The 23,085-nt window shown below is 41.8% G+C and overlaps 1 protein-coding gene across 1 annotated transcript in view; it reads right to left on the reverse strand.

Moving 5' to 3' along the window:
- Window positions 1–23,085, reverse strand: part of LOC122807215 (tubulin polyglutamylase TTLL13-like) — a 2,572,017-nt gene that overhangs the window by 621,608 nt on the left and 1,927,324 nt on the right. Inside the window, exon 11 of the mRNA XM_044078283.1 lies at window positions 2,132–2,320. Within this exon, the coding sequence (XP_043934218.1) occupies window positions 2,132–2,320 (189 nt within the window). The remainder of the gene's footprint in view (window positions 1–2,131; window positions 2,321–23,085) is intronic.

Genomic DNA, 23,085 nt, shown 5'->3' on the forward strand with positions numbered 1-23,085 from the left:
GATCTGAAGTCTTTTGGGTCTTAAGTGATTCTTAAGTCAGATCTGAAATGGAATGGAAGGATCCAGGGTGGTCAGAATGTCTTTTTTTGACTTGTTTTTTTATCTGTCTTGGAGGTTTGAGCTCCTGTAAGTGAATCTCCAATGTCGAAGGAAGAAGGCCCTTGAGAATAAGTTTATTCTTCCTGCCCACCAGAGCTCTGGGATTGAAGGCTTTACAAACAGAGCATGAAGACTACAAATGTTCAGGACCCAAGCAGTTGACACATAAATCATGGGCATCCAGCAACAGGATTTTATGCCCGCATTTGTCACACTTTTTAAAATGGTTTATCTGCCATTTTAAACAACTAAATCCAGTGGCAAGTTAAAGCAGAAAGAAGGAAGTTTTTATTTTTTATACTATACAGCATAAGTAAGAAATAAAAGATTACCAACAATGGTATTACAAGAACTACCAAACAGTAAGGAAAAGATTACCAACAATGGTAAAGTGAAACTACCAAACGGTAAAAAGAGAATAAAAAAATACCAACAATGGTAAAAAAAGATTTATGTTGCATACGTAGGTTAAGGGAGGAAAAAGAAAATTAGTGAAAACGGAAGTTTTTAAAGCACTATAACTAAAATATAATTTATCTTAAAACGCTTGAGAGCTGCAGTGACCATGTCTGTCCACAATGGTGGCAAACAAGATCTAGGGTAAAGAAGGAGACTGCTGCATTATGGGTGAGCTAGGAAATTGGATCCGAACCCACACATTGAGGAATGAATGAAAACTGACAACATCAGATCAGCTGTTTTTTTTTGCTGTTGCCCTTTACTTGAAGAGCTGAGGGGGTGGGGTGCTATTTTGTGAGACCAGCCCAGGGCATTAGTTGAGCCAGTTATGTTTCTGGCGACAGGGTGAGAGCGACAGCCATGAAGGGTGTTTTCACTCCATATTTTACCACCGTCACTTGCTATATGCTCACCCTTGCTTCAGCTGGTGTGTCCCTCATTCCAAAACCCTGAGAGTCTGGCTTCACCCATCCCCAAACTTATGCTATCTACATTTATGGATGGACCATAATTGTTTAGAAGCCATGAAACTACTCAACTTCACAGTGGTTACCAGAAGCAATTCATTGATCTCCATCTCGTAAGGGAAGAACAGTTCAGTAAGCTCTAACCTCATCCCCTGATTGCTGACATGGAAATGTCCTCCTCAATGTGCTTACTCCCACCTACATGCCAATGAAGACTGCTACAAACCAGTTTGGTAGCAGCAAGTCTACATTCCTGCCCTTTATTGTATTCAGTATCCACAAATCTCTGTTTTCTTGGTAATGAGTGCAGCAGACTGGATGTGAAAGCTGGCAAAGATGTTGCTCACTCCTACCCTCCCTTGATATCTCCTCCAGCACCCAGACTTACTAGTTAAACCAGGGTTGTCTGGGTTATTGTCAGGGCTTTATCCCTCTGTGCCTTGGAGCTGGGAACAGCGTGCACATTTAACAAGAAGTAAGCTACATCAAATTACTCAACTTTGATGTTGCTATGTAGTCTGGACAGGTTGTTCACAGACAACAGTGCACAATGGAAAGCAAAGTCATTATGATATCCTTGTTACATTATCCTTGTTTTATTGGAATTAAACATTACAGAAAACATAGAAACTTCTGGAAGGTGACTTAAAATAAGATTCTAAAACAACAACCAGATTAAAACACTGACATGCCATCAAGTATACTTTTTTCTTGGAAGGTGCATATTTGTTCACAAAGAGAAAATTGACATTGTTACTTAAGGTGGGGGGGGTTGGCATAATGGTTAAGGTGTTTAGCTTACAGACACAAGATACAGAGTTTGATTCTCACCTTTAAAAGGGAAACTGGCTAAGTTTAAAATGGCTCACAAGGGCAGCTAGCCTAGTACATACCTATGAACCTATAATAGATGTCAGAAGACAGAGAAACTCATATGAAATACAAATGCCTCAAATTGAAAACCATATATACTTAGTAATAAATAAGAGTGTCATTTCTAACTTTGGTTTTCCAGTTGTGTAACTAACCAAACATAAGCATGCTTAATTTGTATTGCAAAAGGAATAAATAAAATAAGTCTAGCACAATGCATGTCACATCCATACCTGGCACATTCCTCTCGGGCTTTGGATGCTGCTGTTTCCTGAAAGAGTGAACCACTGTGTTTAAAAAATTTGTCATACTTTTCTTTATTAGTTCTAGGGTAGATCCGATGATATCCTCTTGAATTGTCCCTTTCATATTTTTCTACTTCTTCTAGCCATGCTGCTTGACTGTTTTCATACTGCTCCCGCCTGAAGAGAAGAAGAAAGTTGTGATAAAACAAAATTATTTAAAAAAAAAATCAGAATTATGTTCTAGTAGTACAGTTCCACAAATTACAGACACATATTTCAAAATATAAAGACTCTAAAGTTAAAAAAATAAGTGCACAAGGGTTCCTGTTAAAGCTTCCATGCCAAGTGAGTATGCCAAAGATATAGTTCCCAAACTGCACATCTTTACAAGACGCTCCAACCTAGAAAAAAGTTACAGAAATAATGTAGTGTAAAATAGATATATTAAGGCACAAACCTAAAATGTTAGTTATATCAGTTATACTTTTATTTGGTTTTCAAATTATTTACCATTTTTGCTTACCTGTACTGCAATTCAGGTAACAGTAATCACTAATGATTTTTTAAGCATCTCACCATCCTTGTAAACTTCATGACTGCTCATTTTGCCCTTATTACTACCCTAAGGACTTCTATAATATGAATGCCATATGCAAAAGGACACTGTGAAGTTAACAGGGCAAATGTAAACAGTTCTGTATATTTCTACAGAATTTTCAGATTGCTTGCCCAAATATAATGACAAAATGAAAACGAAGAAATATGTTCTATAAAGTACTGCTGTGTAAGTAAACTTACCATAACAGCAGATGTTTGAATGATCACAGCTGCAGTTGCCTTAGCTACATGGGTTGAACCATGCTAAGACTTTCACAGCCAGCTAGTTTCACACCTTCCATGCACCCAAACTGTTAGTCAGCTCGAGCTCAGTGACTATACGTCAGGTTAGGGTGCAAAACTCAAAACAAAGAGAGAGATTAAAATTCCTGAAAGATCAATGCTAGGAATATAACACAAAAAAGTCCACATCCTGGTATAAGAACATACAATAAATAAAGGGGATGGAGGGAGGGAGTGAGCAGCTATTGCAGCAGTGATCATTTGAATATCTACTGTTATTGTAATTTTACTTACACAGCTGCTCAATCCTCTTCATTTGATCACTGCTGTAGTAGCCTTAGCCATATGGGTAGATCACCATAACTTAAACTGACTGAGATGTGGAAGGGTGGGGGTCCAAAAGCCCCTGGAAAATGGTCCAATTAAAAGCCTGTCCTAGATCTGGAGAAGGAGTCTAGTTTATAGGTTTTGTAAAAGTGCTCTCAGAGGGCTAAGATGCTGCTTCTAGAACACTTCTAGCATCCAATCTTTTCCAAAAACCCACAGATGAAATCAAGGCCCTGGTAGAGTGAGCCTTGACCCTGCCTGGAATAGTTGTGTTGTGGTGGGAATAACAAAGGTAATAGCATATGTCAACCATTTTGAAATAGTTTGTTTTCTCACAGGTTGTCCTTTTTGCTTACTTTCACAAGAAATGAACATGTGATCAGAATTTCTGAAAGATTTTGTTCTGTTAAGATAGTACCTGAGTAGTCTGTGAAGTATCCTTTCTCCCCCATTTATAGTTTCTGGAAAGAAAACAGGGAAATGGATAGCTTGGTTTAAGGTAAACTCAGACACCACTTTAGGCATAAATGAAGGATTAGTTCTTAACAAACCCTATCTTTGTGTAAAATGACATAAGGTTGACCACAATGAGAGCCTGCAACTCAGATACTCTTCTTACAGAGGTCAGAGCAATTAGTAAGGCTGTGTTCTATAGCAGGAACCTCAAACTAGCCTGATGAGCTGGTCCAAATAAATCAAGAGTTATTTTTTTATATTACAAAATTAAGATTCCAAAGAGAAGCCACCAGTTGCATAGGAGGCTTCTTATGCAACATTAATTTCAAAAACATTTTCACATGGAGTTGCATTCAAAGAGGGGTATCCACGGACAGAGATGCTGAAATGGCAGATCAGTGAACCTTGACTGATGAGTAAGACGGTTTACAATCACATGTTTGTTCAGCTTTTAGACAAACAAACATATGTGCGAAAACCACTTGGCAGAACCGGTAGGGCAATTGCTAAATTGTCGAAGCTGACAAGAGAGAATGGCCGCTGTTGTCAGCTCCAACATTGCGGTACAGAGTGCACTATAGTGGGTATGGGGAAATGTACACTTACTCTCACTGTAGTGAGATCTCGGAGTTTGTATACATAAGTAGGGGGGGGTGGGGACTGCTGCCCCCACATGGGGGGGTGCAGGGGGGCTTGCCACCCTGCAAAAACGTGTTGTTGAATGTTGAGTTGGTAGGAGCATTTCAGTGTAGTCGACATTTTCGACATTCGACTTCACTGAAATGCTCGGTTTGGCATTTACACTGTTCGGTGTTCAGATTTCCGAACATCTGTACATTCAAACAATGTCATGTCGAACATGTGATAGTAAACAGAGTAAGACAGGACATTGGATAGTAATTCACACAAATACTGGAAAATCAGAGAAACACTAGCCCTGAATGGATGATGGTTCTTTTGTTGGCACCAACAAGAAAACCTTTTCCATTTGCTGATATATAATTTTCTAATAGCAGGCCTTCTTGTCTCCATTAATACCAGCTGCATGTCCTCAGAGAAAAGGTGTCTAAAAGGTATTAAAATTCTGTCATACAGTTGTAGTTGTTTGTAGTCCAAATGCATCAAACACATACTGGGTCTTGTGTGAGTAAATCCAGTCTGTGAGGAAGCTTGAGGTAATTGCCCCTGGCCATTTCCAAAAGAAGGGAAAACCTCTGTTGTTTAGGCCAGAATGATGTCACCACAATTATCTTTAGAGTCTTTGGCCAGAATGATGTCACCACAATGATCTTTAGAGAGTCTTTCTGAATCTTTGGAATGACTCTGAATATTAGTAGAAAGGTGGAAAAGCATACAGGAATATTCCTGTCCATGGAAAAGAAAATGTTTCTGACTTCCAAGCCTTCTTGCATGGTCTTCTGAAGCAGCATTTTGTCAACTGATTATTAAGGGTAGAAGCAAATAGATCTATTTGAGGTGTATCTCACAGCTGGATTAATTGTTGCAACACCCTCTGATTCAAGTTCCATTCTTGAGGGTCTGTTCTGTCCTGCTCAGCTTGTCTGTCACATAATTTTGCTCTGTTAGTATATAAAATGTCTGTAAAGTGAGAATGTGCTGAAAAGATATACGTCAGGCTACTGCAGTTAGTTTATACAGAGGGTAAGACCTGGTTCCCCCTTGCTTATTACTGTACCACATTCTCATAGCGTTTTCTAGGGTGGTCACGGTGGTACAGCAGTTAGTGTTGTTGCCTCACAGCAAGAGGTTCTCCGTTTCGATCCTCGGCTGGGGTGCCTTCTGTGCAGAGTCTGCATGTCCTCCCTGTAGTCGTGTGGGTTTCCACTGGGTTCTCTGGTTTCCTCCCACATCCCAAAGACATGCTGTAGGTGGATTGGACACTCTAAATTGGCCCTAGGCGTGAGTGTGTGTATGTGTGTGCCTTCCGTGGAAGGTTGGATGCCGGGCTGGCAACTCAACACCATAAAACTCTACTGCCAATCGTGAGCGGACAGGTGATCTGCTGTGGCGACCCCTAACCGGGAAAAAAAACGAAAGAAGAAGAAAATTCTCATAATGTTGTCTATAAATGCTTGAAGAGGTCCAGGAGAGAGTTGAGGGCATTTATGAGAGCTAACATCTCTTTTACATTTATGTGTTTTGGTCTGTCTTACTACTACTGATCACTCTACACCACAGCAACCAAAGAACCTCCAAGTAAAACGGTTCTTTACGAATCACAACACACTATCCACAACAAGGGGAAAAGCAAAGAGCTAGCTTAGCTCCAGTAACCAAAAAACCTAAGTAAATTAAACAATACACAGAATGGAGGACTAGGTCCTCTAACTCAAATGGGCCTAGCCCACCGGAACAGTTAGGGATACCAACTACACAAACGTAAACACAGTAAACAAGCAACAAGAGGAAAATAGCTATTAAAATAGCTTTTGTGGTTGAAAATTAGCAAATTTCTCAAGAGAAATTGAAAGAGAGAAGGTACTTAGCCACAGCCAAGCGAGACCAGGTCCTAGCTACACGAGCGGCAAATGAGATCTGGGGTTATGGAGCAGTGCAGCATGGGATACCTGCTTGGCCCAGCCAATGAGAGACTTCGAGCTAGTAGAAAATTTGGCCGAGTCGGAGCCGATATTCGGCTCCGAACCCACGAGTAAGAATGTAGGCGAGATTGGACTACATAACATCATCTCTTTTACATTTATGTGTTTTGATCTGTCTTTTTTGTTCCAAAGATCCTGCACTTTTATCCCTGTAGACACTGCTTCCTGAGTAAAGTCTGAGGTGTCTGCTGTTGGCAGACTGTGCTGGAGCTGGAAGGAAGAATGGGAGACCTTGATTTTGAGAAATTGTGTTTCCACTACAAAAATCTCCCTTTTCACAAATCCCCAAACTGGAATTTGAAATGTCAGAGGATATTTATGCTGGGACCAAAGAGATTTCATGTACCACTGAATTTTCCCATGTGGAATCTTGCAAGAGGTATCATGAATATCATATATGCCATGAGATTCAGAATCCTGAGGAATTCTCTTGCTGAGATGGAAGTCTGAGTGGAAAAACACAGGCAGGAAAAGATATAAATACAGATCTTTTTTTATTCCTGTGAAAGAAAAGCTATTTGAACTGAGGTTTTCAGAAAATGCAATAAGAAAACAATCCTGTGAGACGGAATAAGACAAAATTTCTTTAAGTTCTCTTGGAATTCCAACTTGTGCAAGAGATCCCTTTCCCAAGCGAGAGATTCCTGACACTGAAAAAAACTCTGCAAAGATAAGCAAGTCATCTCAATAGGAAAAAATGTGATTACCTTGTAATGTGCAGTAGGCTATCACAAGCACCAGATACTTTGTGAACACCACTGGAAAGGAAGATATACCTGATAATGAGATCCAGGCACAGAAAACCTTATAAAAAGAACAGTTGTGTAAGTTGCACTTACCTATAATAGTAAATGTTTGAATTCTACATTGCTGGAGTAGCCTTTAGGCTATATGGGTTTTATCTCGCCCAAGGACAACAACCAGCCAGCTTCCAAAAGCTGTCTCTCTCCCCACACCTTCACGTGTGGAGGGAGTGCTGAATCCCTTGACAAACTTGGAGAAGGAAGGCTGAAAACTCTGAGAGATCCCTTGAATCATCTCATATCTCTCTCTCATCACACTTTTTAATAATGTCCGCAGCACAGGGTCCAAAAAATAGTTCTCTAGCCAAAGGAGAATTCAAGACCTCATTTTAAGTATCCTCTGAGAAGTTTTGAGAATGCAGCTAGCAAAACTCCACATAACAGTTCCAGTACCAGCAGCTCTGGAAGTGGCATCAGTAGAATCATAAGCACATTTCAAATAATGGGTAGTCACATCAGACACAGATTCACTTAATAATGTATGTTCTATTATACAGAGAAAGAGGATGCATTTTCATTTCTTGATCTGATTTAAAATTAATTTCAACTGTCTGTATCTGCTTTAACTACGTTTTTTAAAACCATGTTAGTAATTACAGTACATAGTTGCATATATTTTGCTGTTTAAGTGGTCTGACTGTTGGTATTAAATTTTAAGTTATGTATTTACCATAACTTGGCATCTGTGTTGTCCAGTCTCACACTGATTCACTCTTGGGTCATGGATCTGATCCCTGGATCCAACTCAGCCACCTTCTACAGACTTCAGCTTCCAGGCTCGAGCTCCTCCCTTACCCATAATCTCCTATACTAGGTACAGCTCCCACAGATTGAGTTTGCTGTCCATTAATAATAAGAAAAGAAAGAAAAGGGGGAGTCCCAGAGGTTCAACCAGGAACAAGGGTTCCTAAAAGTGGTACGCAGATCCTCCAGAAAAAAGACTTATCCAAATTGGGGGACAGATGGGAGGGATGGTGAATCACAGTGAGACTGGGCAACTCAGATGCCAAGTTATGGTAAGTACATAACTTAAAAATTTGACGCTGTCCAAGTAGCTCTGATTCACTCCTGGGTCAGAGTTCCCAGCTACATTGTCTCTTTGGTGGCCTCAAGTAAGGATATACTGAAGCACTGCCGAGCCAAAAGAAGCCCTGATTCTGGAAACAATATCCAATTTGTAATGAGTCACAACTGTATGGGGTTTAGACCAAGTGGCTACTGCACAGATGTCATCAATTGAAATTCTAGATGAAAAGGCAGAGAATGTGGCAATAGATCTAGTTGAATAGGCCTCAGGTGAATTAGCCAACTTCACATTGTTCTTATCATATATAAAGGAAATGCAACTAGTAATCCACTTACCAATTACCTTCGTTACTGCCTGTCACAGGCAGCTAGACAAAAGGACACAAATATCTGATCTGATTTTCTGAACTGTTTAATCTTGTCAAGATAGAAAACAAAGTTGTCTGTGAATGTCCAGTAAATGTAACATGTACTCACCTTTATTGGAAAAACTGGAAAAGAAAACTGGTAACTGAATGGACTGATTAATGTTTGATTCAGTAGCCACTTTAGACATGAAGGATGGATTAGTATGGTGTGAAACCCTGTCTTTGTGGAAAATTATGTAAGGTGGCTTAGAAGATGGGGCCTGTACTTCAGAAACTCTTCTAGATGAGGTGATGGCAACTAGAAAAATAGTTTTCAAAGATAAAAATTTAATGTCACAATTACTCACTGGTTCAAAAGGTTTTTGAGATAGGCCTTGGAAAATCAGGGGAAGATCCCAAGAGAGAATGGGGTCTTTGATAGGAGGTCTGAGAAGAAAAACCCCTTTCAAGAAAGCTCTGCATAACCTCAAAGTGGCTATGGATCCTGACAATAGGCCCGAGTGGAAATTAGATATGGCTGCCAGCTGAAGCTTAATTGCAGCAAAGCTGGATCCCCTCCTTGAATATGGAAGTAAGAAAGGAGAGGATGGTAGGACTAGAAGCAGTGTAAGGATCAATGTTCTCCTTGGCAGCACAGGTAGCAAATCTGTTCCATTTATTTTGTATACCTTTTTGGTGGAGACCTTTTGGGAAGCTAAAACTATACTCTTTACAGGTGAAGAAAGCCTGGACCCCTTAACAAGCATTGGAATTGCAGAAACCGTGTAGTTAGCTTGAGAGTGGACAGATCTTAACTGAGCCCCAGGGATGGGTGGGTTAGAAGATCCTGGATGGGCTCCAGTATCCAGGGGGATGCTTCACATGAGACCAGAGGAAGGGGAACCAAATCTGATGAGGCCAATAAGGGGCAATGAGGATTACAGTACTCTTTAACTGCTGAGCTTTCTGAAGGAATTTTGGGATCAAAAGAAGGGGAGGATAAGCACAGAGAAGATCAGAGGGCCAGTCATGGACAATAGGATCCCGTGGGAACTCCCAGGGTGGGAGAGGATCAGTGCAAAGTACTTGCTGCACTTGAAGTTGAAGGGGAAGCAAAGAGATTGCAGCAAGAATGGCTCCAAAGGTTAAAAATCTGATTCGCTGTTGTTTGGTTGAGGGACCACTCATGGGGTGTCAGGATGGAACTGCTGAGTTTGTCCACCAACACATTGGTTTTTCCCAGTAAGTGAGCTGCAACGAGAAAGCAATGTGAAGAGATCACCCATTCCCAAACCCTCATGGCCCCTCTGCAAATGGGGTAAGAACAGGTTCCTTCTTGCTTGCTGATGTACCAGACTACTGACATGTTGTCTGTGTGAATTGCAATAGTCCCCAAAGGGAAAGCATCCTGAAAGGCTTGAGAGAAGGACTGCTCTGATCTGCAGGACACTGATATGCAGTCTGGTCTATAAGGGAGTTCACATGCCTTGGACCAGCTTCCCTTTGAAATGCTCCCCCACCCATGCTGGGAAGCATCTGTGGTCACTGTGGCTGTGGGTGGGGGAAGAATGAATGGTCTGCCAACTGACATATCGAAATGAATCTACCATTCCAGGTGGGTTCTGCAAACTTTTGTCAACTTAATAGGAACAGATAGAGACTGGTGAAGTACAGACCACTGTACAGCTAAGGTCTACTGAAGAACACACATATAGTACCTTGCTAGAGGAACTAACGTTATGGCAGCTACCATAGATCCAAGAGGACAAAGAACAAGCCTGGTGAAGGGTCAGGTGAGACGTTTGGAGGTTGAAGAAAATGAGAGGCAGAGAGGAAAATGAAAAGGAGATGCTGACTCTTCGCCAAGATCATCGAGGTAATGGGGAAGGGAGTAAATGAACCCCAGAAGCAATAAAGGTCAGTAAATTTCTTCCACAATTTACAGAGGGTGATAATTTTGATAGTTTTATTCATATGTTTGAAAGGGTATGTAAACAGTATAATGCTGACCAAGGGCTCTGAGTTTGGGTACCTCCTTACTCCATGGTAAAGCTGTAACTGCTGTCTCTAAATTGTCTGATACTGATTGTTTAAATTACAATACGGTTAAAAATTGTTTATTAGAGTGTCATAAGTTAACATCTGAAGCTTACAGAAAATGTTTTGTGAGCACAGACGCAAGGCAGGTGAAAGCGTGTGTGATTATATCGCTGTGTTAAGCACTTATTTTCATAGGTGAGTGAGTAGGTGTCAGGCACCACTTTTGAAAAGCTAGCAGACATTTTGGTGTATAACAAGCCCTTAGCACTTTGCCTGAGGACATGAAAATCTGGTTGGCAGACAGAGAATGCAACACCACAAATGAGTTGAGGAAAAAAAGATCTATACCTAGCAAGCAAGGCATCGCTGCACAGAAAGGGATGCCCAGTGCTGCATATGGGCATAGGGGAACCCATGGTGGGTGGCCTGGGCCGTCCCAACAGGGTGTGCCATTAGCGGGGGAAGCCAGTATTTCAGGTACAAACCCAAGATAAAGGGTTAAATGTTTTAAATGTAACCAGTGGGAGCCATGTAGTATATAGATGTCCACGGAGGCAAGGTGGGGAACAAAAGGAAGGGGAGCCAGCAAGTGGGAATGACAGAATGCCAGCAGTAAGATGTCTGGAGACAACAAGGGTACCAAACTACCACAACAGGTTATATCCTATCTTAATAGATGGAAAACAGGCCACTGCTAAGAGAGACACAGCCTCTGACCATTGTGATGCCTGCAATCGTTAAAGAGGAACAGTACTTGCTTGGGCAGTCTACTCCAGTCATAGCTTTAGGAGGGACCCCATTACAAATACCTTTGGCTAAGGTTCACCTTGACTGGGAGGGTGGAAAAGGAAGCAAGTAGGTGTGTTTGAGGATATCCCTGCAGATGTCCTGATAGGGAATGATTTTGATAATGCAGTACCTTGTGTGTATGCAGTTACACGCAGTCAGGCTTCGAGACAGGCATGTGGGTATGGTAGCCTGAGGGGGACAGAGACAGACTGCACACTTGAAGCCAGGACTGATGATGTGTTTACTTCAGAGAGGGAGCTACCTTGTAGCAGTGAGACTGAAGGTGAGCCATAGCTGCTGGTAAGTACTAATGTTCCCTTGGACAGAGTGATTGCAAGGTCAGAGGTGAGTAGTAGTACCCAGACTTCCTGTGGAAGGGGAGCTAGGAAGGGTTACAAAGAGAGAGTTGAGACAGGCTCAGCTCTCAGACCCTACATTACAAGGCTTGAGGGAGGTAGCTAGGGAGGCACCCTGATTCTCAAGGAAAGGGGGAATCTGTATATTGGGACAAAGGGTTACTGTACAGAGAGTGGACCCCTGAGGGAGGGCTAGAAGGTGAGGTAGTACAGAAGTAGGAAGTGCCCAGAGCCTACCATATGGCACTTCTAGCCATAGCCCATGACATTCCCTTTGCAGGTCATATGGGCATAAAGCGTACCAAGAGACGTATTATGCAGAACATTTATTGGCCTGGGATTTCCAGGGATGTAACAGGATACTGCAGGACCTGTGAGCAGTGCCAAAAAGTGGGCAAGGTAGGAGACAAAGCCAAAGCTCCTTTGATGCCTTTGCATGTGATTGAGGAGCCATTTCAGAGGGTAGCTATGGATATTGTGGGGCCTCTGAACACCCCAAGGTCCACAAGGAAGAAGGCTTCCTAGTGGTAGTAGATTATGCTACCAAATACCCTGAAGCAGTGGCCATGTCTTCCATTGAGGCAGAAAATGTAGCAAATGCTTTGTTACAGATTTTCATCAGGGTAGGTTTCCCCAAAAAAATACTGACTTGACAGAGGTGCCAATTTCATGTCATATCTGCTGGCTTGTCTGTAGAAGCACTGTGGGGTGAAGCACCTAAAGACCACCTCCTACCATTCCCAGACTAATTTAAGAGGGAGTGGGACAAATATTTGCCCCATCTGCTGTTTACTTACAGAGAGGTGCCCCAGGAATCCACAGGTTTTTCACCTTTTGAGTTGCTGTAAGGGCAAAGGGTGAGGGGACCTCTAGATTTGATTCACGATGAGTGGGAGGGTGAGTGATGAATCTCATAAGGAGTCTGTTGTGGCATATGTCCTAAACCTCAGGACAAGGCTCAGGGAACTCATGGGCTTGGCCCAGCAGAACCTGGCAGAAACCCAACAGCAGAAAAAGGTCTGGTATGACAGCAATGCTCAAGCTAGAGAGTATGCTGTGGGGCAGCAGGTTATTGGTTCTCATTCTTGTCACACACAACAAGCTGCAGGCAGCTTGGGAGGGACCTTTCAAAGTGGTAAAGAAGGTCAGTGATGTCAACTACATGGCAGAACTGCTAAGCAGGAGGCAGAGGTTCAAACTGTACCATGTTAACATGATGAAAACTTACCATGATAGAGAGGCCCTTGTGCTGAGTATCTGCAGTGGATGGCAGGAGAAGTTTAAGGGGGATCTGGTGACTGATGATCTCAGTGAGGCTTGGGCTGACACCGCGGTAGAAGGGGTAGCAATGTCCCAGCAGCTACTCCCTACCCGGGTTTGAGAAATACAAGCAGTGTTACAGGAGTTTGGGGACATGTTCACTGGGAAAACAGGGTGTACCCACGTGGTGCAGCACCATGTGGATACAGGACCCCAAAGTCCTATTAAACAAGCCCCTTATAGGGGGCCTAAGAGAGTTAAACAGACTCTGAGGGAGGAGATAAAGGAAATGTTGGGAATGGGGATAATCCTGGAGTCCAGCAGTCCCTGTGCCTCCCCAGTGGTACTGGTGCCAAAGAAGGATTGCAGCACCAGGTTCGGTGTGGACTACAGGAAACTTAATAGTCACACAGAGTCAGATGCTTACCCCATGCCTAGGACAGATGAAGCCCTAGTGCAGCTGGGTGGGGCTAAGTCTCTTACCACTACTGATCTTACCAAGGGCTACTGGCAAGTGCCCTTGACTCCCAGCACTAGAGAGAGGTCAGCCTTTGTGACTCCTTTTGGCATGTATGAGTTCGTGGAGATGCCCTTTGAGATGAAAAATGCCCCAGCGACTTTCCAGAGGCTGGCAGATCACATCCTAGCAGGAGCAGGAGATTTTGCCCTTGCTTACCTGGATGATATTGCCATCTACAGCTATTCCTGGCAACAGCACCTTCAGCATGTCTGGGAGGTGCTGGGCAGACTACAGAGGGCAGGGCTGACTATTAAGCCCAGTAAGTGTCAGGTGGGTATGGCAGAGATCTCCCACCATGGACATAGAGTGGAGAGTGGTAAGATTAGGCCAGAACCTGCCAAAGTGGAAGCCATTCACCATGGTCTGCCCCTGTTACCAAAAAGCAGGTGAGGGGACATATTATTAGGGACAGCAGGGTACTACAGAAAGTTTGTCCCCAATTATAGTACCACAGCTGCTCCCCTCACAGACCTGAAAAGGAAAAACAGGCCAGATAAGGTAGTGTGGACCCCAGGATGTGAGCAGGCATTCCATAAACTTAAAGGAGCTTTGGGAGGACCCCCTGTGTTAGCCAGTCCAGATTACAGCAAATAATTTGTTGTGCAAGTGGATGCTTCAAACAGTGGGGTGAGGGCTGTATTCAGACAGGTTTCTTCAGAGAGAGAAGAGCACCCAGTGGTATATCTCAGCCGTATCCTCCAACCCAGGGAGGAATGCTATGCAGCTGAAGAAAGGAAATGTCTAGCCATAGTGTGGGCACTGCAGAAACTTCAGCCTTATCTGTATGGAAGGAAATTCACTGTAGTTACACACCACAATCCCTTAACATGGCTACATTGAGCCAGCCAACAAAATACCAAGCTACTAAGGTGGAGCCTAGGCTTGCAGACATATGATATGACAGTGCAACACCGTACTGGGATCAGCATTGCCAATGCAGATGGGCTCTCAAGACAGGGAATGGGGTAATGTATTCCCAGATAGGCTCATCCATCTCAAGCAATGTTTTTCAAGGGGCACTTGAAAAAGTAGCTTGAGTCTTCGGGGGGTGGGGGTGGGGAGAGAAGTGTCATGAAAGGAGATACTGCCAGCACATCTAGCTGGAATATTGTAAACAATTATATGTTATTTGTAAATATCAAACTAATTTACACACAATGCTGGTGGTACAAATGGATTAGAACTGTGGGCCATGTGTATATCAAACTGCTTGGTACAGATGTTTGTATTGAAAAGGCATTTGTAAAATGCTTGTGTTTGAAATGTAACCACAGTGTGCCCTACTGGACGAGAACAGAAATGTATATGCACTATTGTAATTGTTTAATGTATATATTTAACAGATGAAACTGCAGTGTTAACTTCAGTCTAGCAAACTTCAGCAAATATCTACAATTAAATTACTGTATAGGCTAGGTCATAAAGTGCTATCTAATAGGTTTCAAGGCAGCTAGAGACACAAGGTCTGTACTAGGAAGCTTTCTGTATTGTCTTCGGGGATGACCTAATTATTAGTCTTGAAGTATAAAGGAATGCAGTTGCTTTATGACTTCCAGCATTTCCCAAGATCTGAGCAAAAGCCCTTGTATATGTATTTTACAGGCAGATACTAAATGCTACCAGCTACCATTCATGGTTGTTCTGCCTGAAAACTAGAAGTCAGATGACAAAAAGTGATGTCATTCTGCAAGCTATCCCAGCAGTGATATTTTAGATATTATTTTGAGAAGTCTCTTTAAGTGAGACAGAGCATTCTGTAGTCTGTCTTGGACCTGACAACAACAAAAGAAGCAACCATCACACCTGCCGTGCTCTATTAGTAAGTTCTCAGGTTATAGTATAATTCTATTAGATTCAGTTAGGAATTTAGTGAAGTTTAGTTTAGATATTTTTCTTTATTTGTGTGAGCCTCTACTGCAATGTTATTTTAAATATTTCCTGTGGTTTTGAACTCTGTCGTCACTGTGAATTGATATTTAGTATTGTCCTGTTCTTCTATTATTTATATTTAATATATTTAAACATTTCATTGTAGCTGATCTGTGTAGAGATTTTTAAGTTTTGAAAGTACTTGCATATTTACTTGATAACACTGTGTGCGCCATTCCTAATAGCCTTGCTCTTGGTCAAACTGCCATTTGTATTAATATTACACAACAGGACTGGACACCTTTTAAGGGCCTTAAGGTAGCTGATAAGGAGTGACTGGTAGCAATGAAAACTACCTTAGAATCTGGGCTAATAAACCTGTGCCAGCCTTTTCCATGTGTGTTTGTGTGTAAATCAAACTTCAAAGGGTGTGTGTGTCGGCTACTTGGGCAGGGAAACAAAGCACTGGTTGGACAGAGAGGATGCTGGAGGTCTTGGCTTGGTCACTCAGCTGAGATCTCAGCTCTATAGCTGTGCCAGTGGGGAATCTTATTGGGGATCTGGAGAAACCAGCCCCAGACTGACTGTGATCTCTGTGTGCTCGTAAGGAAAATTTCACTTGATGCAGAGAGCAGTATCTGGAAATACTGTGCGTGTACCTGTTATCCTCTTAGTGAATGTCCCCCACTATTGCCAGTGGTGAGGACTGAGGCTCCTTAATTACTGGTCCACTGGAGGGCTGCACACAAGGCTTCCTACGACCCAATACTGATGATTTTACAGAACATCATCAAGCATCAGAAATACTCAGTCAAGGGATATAAATCTCTTCTGCAACATCAAAAGAATTGTTTAGTTGGACAGGCATATCTTGCGGGGGATCCCACTGCTCTGGAACACACTCCCCATCTACATAAAGAAAAAGGTTAATCCCTGTCCATATTCAAGTACAATTCTCTATGGATGGAAAACAGAACATTTACCTCAGGACTGTCCCCTGTACTACAAAAGGAGAAAGGGAGCTCCTAAATGCTTAATCTCATGCATGGATCCCCTGAAATTATCTATGGTTTGATCGCAGTTTTTCTCATTAGGGGCAATATATAATTATCAGCCATGGGGTGGGTAAGGACAATCTCTAACCAAATGAGGCAAGTTAATTTGAGTACAGAATGGGAAACTGGATAGGCTTAAAATGTGTCACAAGAGCAGCTAGCCTAGTACTTACCTACAAACATATGAACCTCTAAAAGACCTCTTTTATCATCTCTGTGTGCACTGCCCAGCTGCCTGCACACAGAGGTTTGCAGTCTTGCTCCTACTTCTCCTTGTATACAACAAAAGTCAAGAATGTGCCGGCTGTGTCTCTGGCGGTGTGTCACATTGGGAATGATAGCAGGTTGAAAATATTGCAGCAGTGGCTGGAATGGGTTAAGCTATTGAACAAAATTGTAATCTAAAGGAGCCACACATAATTTGTGACACTATTATTTCTAAAATGTGGCATCTTCCAACAAACAACAGAGAGGTGACTGGTATGGGTAGCTGGAGCAGCTCCATTCTGAGACTCTGGAATAACCAAGACTGAAGAATGTAACACCAGTTCATCTCAGCAGAGTGGAGGCAAAGAAGCCCACTTCTGTCTCTTCCAGACACAACATCAGCAGCCACATAATTGGGGAAAATAGGACAGAAAACCAGGAAAGAATATCACAGCACCGTAGATGAAAAGTCCACACCACTCACTGCTCATCCCCACCACAGAATTAAAGTCATGGATGGGTAGCATGGGGGAACTGAAAATAAAAACACATACCAATAAACTGAATCCCCTTGTTGGGAAGCAGAAATCTTATCTACTTGAGGCACCATTCCATCCCAAGGGAGTGTGTGTGTGTGTGTGTGTGTGTGTGTGTGTGTGTGTGTGTGTGTGTGCTCGCACACACATGAAAAACTAAACCACAAGGCAGTCTAATGAATGAGAGAAATAAATGCTATGTGTCTCACACTAAGGAATAATGCTCACATTGTCTTCCTGCCTGCAAATTACTTGAACAGGCAGTTTCTTGAATAGCTTAAATTTCAGACATTAAGTGATAAACTTCACTACATAAATACTTCACACAGTAAAATATTCAACTGGCATGTGAACATATTAAAGTAGATAGCTATTTCTATTTACTTCAGATGGAAATTGTTCTAGGTGGTAGGGTAGTTTTCTAGAACCTTAATTTGCAAGTCACTTTAGGTGAGAGCTCTGGTATGACCTAGCTCATCATTTCATTTTAAACAGCCTGGTAAATGATGCAAGGGTTAAGTTCTGAATGCATTCAATAGCATTTCAGCAAGGTGAAAGATAGTTGCACCAGGCTCAAACTTCTGTGCAACTGTTTTTGTAAATCTCCTTTGTCAGTGCTTGCACTCACTCATAAGGTTGGCAAACTGCCTTCATGTATTAAGTTCCATTCAAATCAGTTTCTCAGTTATCCTGCTTGGCCTTCTTATTTATAAGATTTATAGGGATTTTAAGGCAACTGAATCTTGTGACCATTTATGCCTTGACAGTACCCACCCTCAAGTCACATCCCCTTTCTCTAGGAAGACTAGACCAAATAATCCCAGGGTGAATTTATGGGCACCCTTCCAATCATCTCGGTTATATTTGAAGGATGAATGTGTATTGCACTGCTTAATCATCAGGGACAGTCTGTTTCAGAGGTGAGGAAGGTACTGTAACATTCTAGATTATGTGAATGTTTTCAGTTGAAACTGCATTTGAATATAAGAAGTAAGTAGAGGAGTTTGCAGAACCATCACATTTTATTTATCTGTTAGTGAAAATTTACATCCTTGGTTCTCTACTGTGGAACTATTAGACCTGCAGACATGCATGTTATTATAATAACACAATTTTTTTTCATTCTTTCTGGTGTCAGTTTATAGTGGCATGAAAATGTTATCCCTTTATCACTAAGGAACAGTAAAAATACCTACAGCTTTAACACCTTTTCACATAGGATGTATATGCAGCATCTTCTTTTACCTTTTAACTACCCAGAATTTTGCAGAATATCCAGATTTTTTCCTTCTTTTTTGGCCTGTTCCTTGGCAAATCATTGAGGATTTAAGTTGCTAAATAATGATGGACATTTAAATTTCAGACTTCATACTCTTCAGAAAATGAATGATAATGTAAAACCTGATGTTCTAGCAACTTTTTTAAGTTGACAAGAATACTATTTAAAATGTATACCTGTTCAACCCCCATTATTTTTGGCTTTGTCCAGAATTCTTAAACTAAGAGTTTGAGAAGTAACAGAGTACAAAAGTTTTTCCAGATAAAATCACTTTAGCAAGCAGATCTAGGAGTCTCTCTCTCTGATTCCCTCCCTATGGAAGGAATAAAAATATTCCTTGTTGAAGTTTCGAGTAATTTATTCAGTTAAGTGGGTAGATGGATGAGTGTTCTTGTTCATTACATTCAACAGGTAAGTTATTTAAAGGCAGTTACATACAATGTTGGGAGGTTCCAGGGGAGATGACTGGAAGAAAATTTGTGAGATGGAAAAACAAGGAGCCATTCCTAAAGCTTAGAGGTTAGTCTTTTATTTGAATATTCCTGAAAGATCCATGAGGCTTTAGCAGCTCAGCATCCTGTGGAACCACAAACAGCCTTTTCATCCTTAAGAAGGGAATTTCCTCTGCTCTCCAACTGCTGTTTGCATTTTTCCCAGTGAGTACACCCGACTAACCCTGCTTAACTGGATCTCTCACCCCTTTGCAGCTTCCTCGTGGCAAGAATTACAAGCGTTCATCTCACTTGCAAGGGACCTATTAGTTGCATTAATCTTCCTGCTGTACTAGCTGCTGTTCACATTTTTCCCAGTGATTACACCCAACTATCCCTGCTTAACTGTATCTCTCACCCCTTTGCAGCTTCCTCGTGGCAAGAAATACAAGCATTCATCTCACCTGCAGGGGACCTATTGGTTTCATTACTCTTCCTGCTGTACTAGGTAAGTTTCTATTGTGAAACACTTTAGTGCTTATTTATCAAGTGGCATGCTCACTCACTCAATCAAATAGTGTTGGACTCCACTACCCTTTCCCCTGAACTGTATCCCTCCATTCTTCTCTCTTTTTAGCAACTGCTAATATCAACAGCTGCAAAACTATATAGACCTAATAAAGCAACATGTGTTAGGTTGCTATTACATATGTAAGTTTCTTACCTCTAGGAATTGCTACTCTTAACTGCTCCACTGTCTTGAGGCACACTTTAACTGATTGTTTCTACTGTGGTCTGGCAAGCTGCCTCAAGGGTTCCAGGGATCATTTCTGTTCACTCAACCTCTCTTTCCCCTTTCCTTTACAACCTGTGACCCATTGCTAGTGTACTCTAACCCAGCAGTTTAATGCTAAAGATACAGGTCATTTTTTATACATTTATCTGCCTAAGCCTTTACTATAATTGTGACACGTTTCACCAAGAAGGACAGCTGCACAGCCTTCCTTCATTGTTTTTTTTTCATTTCCCTGTATACTATCCATCCCTCTACTCAAAGTAAAAAGGTATTTTATTTAAAAGGCAAAGAAACATGGTTTACTGAAGTGAGTCTAGCAATACGGGGTTACCTTACAGACTTTCCACTAGTGCTGAGTTGTATTAGCCTATCAATTGGTTCCAGCTGATATGTACAACAAATAGTGTTTCTGCCCGCTACGCTTGCTACACTCCCCTCCCTGCCCCCCATATCTCACCCACCCCCAGCACACCTACACTTATTCTAGCCAAACATCCCTCCCATTACAATCACAACCAACCACACCTGCAGCACCAACTCTAACCACACCTCCAGCCTACCATCAACTTCCTACCTCAAGTACCATGATCCTACACACTCTATCTATACTCTTTACATGCACCCTTCTTGCACACATTACATCTTACCAAAACACCATTATACCCCACCAACTTCCACTGCACAACTACAGTCACCACCACTCATGTCACACCATCACACTGCTCATACACCTCTCACAACATATACACCCCAATGCGCAACCCACTTAAGCTATCACCTCCACCATACAAACAAAATGCATCCCTAATTCCTTACAAACTATCCCTCAACCTACTTTATCTATCACCCACTTCACCCAAACAAAAAGCTACCCCAAAACTTAAACTAATTTTCTCATTACTAAAACTAATGTCCTCAGCCATAACAATACTTGCCCTCAGCGGGGACATCCACCCAAACCCTGGACCCCACAACTCCTCCACTGATAGTCAGCCTAACAATCTCACCCACCCTCAAATTACATCCCAACAGGAAACCAACTGATCTCCTTATCTTTAGCCTAAATATCAGAAGTATAATCAATAAAATTCATGAACTCCATGCTATCATAGACTTATACTCCCCTGATATTACCATTCTAACAGCAATCTGGCTCAAACCTCACATTACCAGTGAGCAAATTCTCCCTTCAGGCTACAATACCCTAAGACAAGATCAGTTGCACAAAAAAGGGGGTGGTGTAGCTGTAATGTATAAACAGAATCTTAATATTTAAATCCTAAAGTTATCGCCCCCCCCCAATTGACAAAGAAGAAATAATCTATACCAACTTAAAAGTACACCAAGACAAGACCATTAACATAACAGGATGCTACTTCTCACCTGGCAACAATATCCCTCCACTAGAAAACCTCCTCAGCTGAGTAAATCATCACCTTCTACAAGAAACCATAATATTAGGTGATTTTAATATAGACTGGCTATTCTGTTCCAACCACCATCCAGCTCACCATCTAAATCTTCATGTTTTTTTTCCAACTTATTTAGACACCCACCAGAATAAATAAGAATTTCAACAAGCTTTCTACTCTTGACTGGATACTAGTCAGCAAGGACCCCCAGTCATACACAGCTGGCTGCCTACCAGATAGCATCAGTGATCAAACCCCAACTTTGCTACTCAAAAAACACATATATCAGGCTAAACCCATTACCTATCAGCAAATACGTAATAAAGTAAACTTTAACACTGACAACTTCATCTCAGCCTAAAAAACTGCAACTGGACTCCACTGAAATACCTCAACTTTGATGACGCTGTCCAATTTTTTAATACCACTTTCCTTAAAGTCCTAAACACCCATGCGCCCACAAGATTTACTAGAGTTACAGCCCAGTCCTCCCCATGGATAAAAAAGCCACAACATCAGAAATGAAAAACCGAGATAGAGCCTGGAATCTCTGGCGCAAGATAAAAAACCCTCTGATAGACAAATTCTGTGAATTACATAACAAAGTCAAAAAAATAATAAAACAGGACAAAATCCTATATTACCAGTCTGCCCTGAACTCTACCCAAAACAACCCTAAACAATTCTGGTCAACCATCAACTCCATCCTCCACCCAGGAAAAGTAGGAACCCCTCCACCAAACAAAACAAACTCCTCTGAAAATATTGCCACCTCTTTCAACACTCACTTCACACAAACCATTCTATCACTAGCAAAACAACACAACTCCTTCTCCCCTACTCTCTCCAACTACACCTAGTAACCTGCCCACTGCATTCACTTTATCTCCTATCCCTACCTTCAACATAAAAAAACTCTTATCGAAACTAAAGCCCAGAAAACTAGCAGCTGACAACCTCCCAGCTGAGTACCTTAAAATTGCAGGTGAAGCCCTAGCCTACCCAGTTGCAATCCTGATAAGCCAATCTTTATCTGAAAGCTGTGTCCCTTCACAATGGAAAATATCCCACATTATCCCCCTCCACAAAGGTGGGCCCTCCACAGAATTCACCAACTACTGGCCCATAGCAATTCTGTCTGCTCTATCAAAAATACTTGAGAGATGCATTCGCTCTCAAGTTCTAAACTATCTCCTTACTAACAGCCTCCTATCTAACACAAAACATGGTTTCCGACCATACCACAGCACAACCACTGCCTTACTTGCTTTCACTAATACAATCCTTCAACATAAAAACAATGGTTATTTCGCCAATGCAACGTTCCTGGACCTATCTAAAGCAATTGACATGGTCTCTCATAAACAACTCATCACTGTCCTCAATACTCTATCCTTCTCTCAATCTGCCACAAACTGGTTCCAGAGCTACCTGGCTGACTGCCATCAATCCGTTGTTTGGCATATAATATAATGATATATCCCCCCAACTCCCTGTCTCAATAGGTGTTCCCCAAGGATCCATACTTGGACCCTTACTGCTCTCCATATTCACTAATAATTTAGCCTCTGCTACCAAACAGGCCACTCTCATACAGTACGCAGATGATTTCACCATCATCTGCTCAGCCCACTCCCTACCTGAACTTCAAAAGACCACACAGGAAGCCTTTTCCTCAGTTGAAACTTGGCTTTCAGATGCACAATTAATACTTAACCCAAACAAAATAAAACTCCTCATCTTCCAACCCAAAAAACACAATCAAAACACCCTAAAGCCAATGACAACACCCTTATCCACCCAACAGACCACACCAAACTACTTGGAGTTGAAAGGGACAATAACCTCAAGTTTGACATCCACATCTCGTTAACCATGAAAAAGTACACAAAAAACTAGGAGCTTTATACAGAAATAAGCAATTCCTCATCAAAACAGCCAAGATTTCAGTTGCAAATAGCCACCTTATCGC

Source organism: Protopterus annectens, chromosome 7.part0 (genome assembly GCF_019279795.1).
Source record: "Protopterus annectens isolate FY-2018-M chromosome 7.part0, PAN1.0, whole genome shotgun sequence".
NCBI classification, from domain to species: domain Eukaryota; kingdom Metazoa; phylum Chordata; order Ceratodontiformes; family Protopteridae; genus Protopterus; species Protopterus annectens.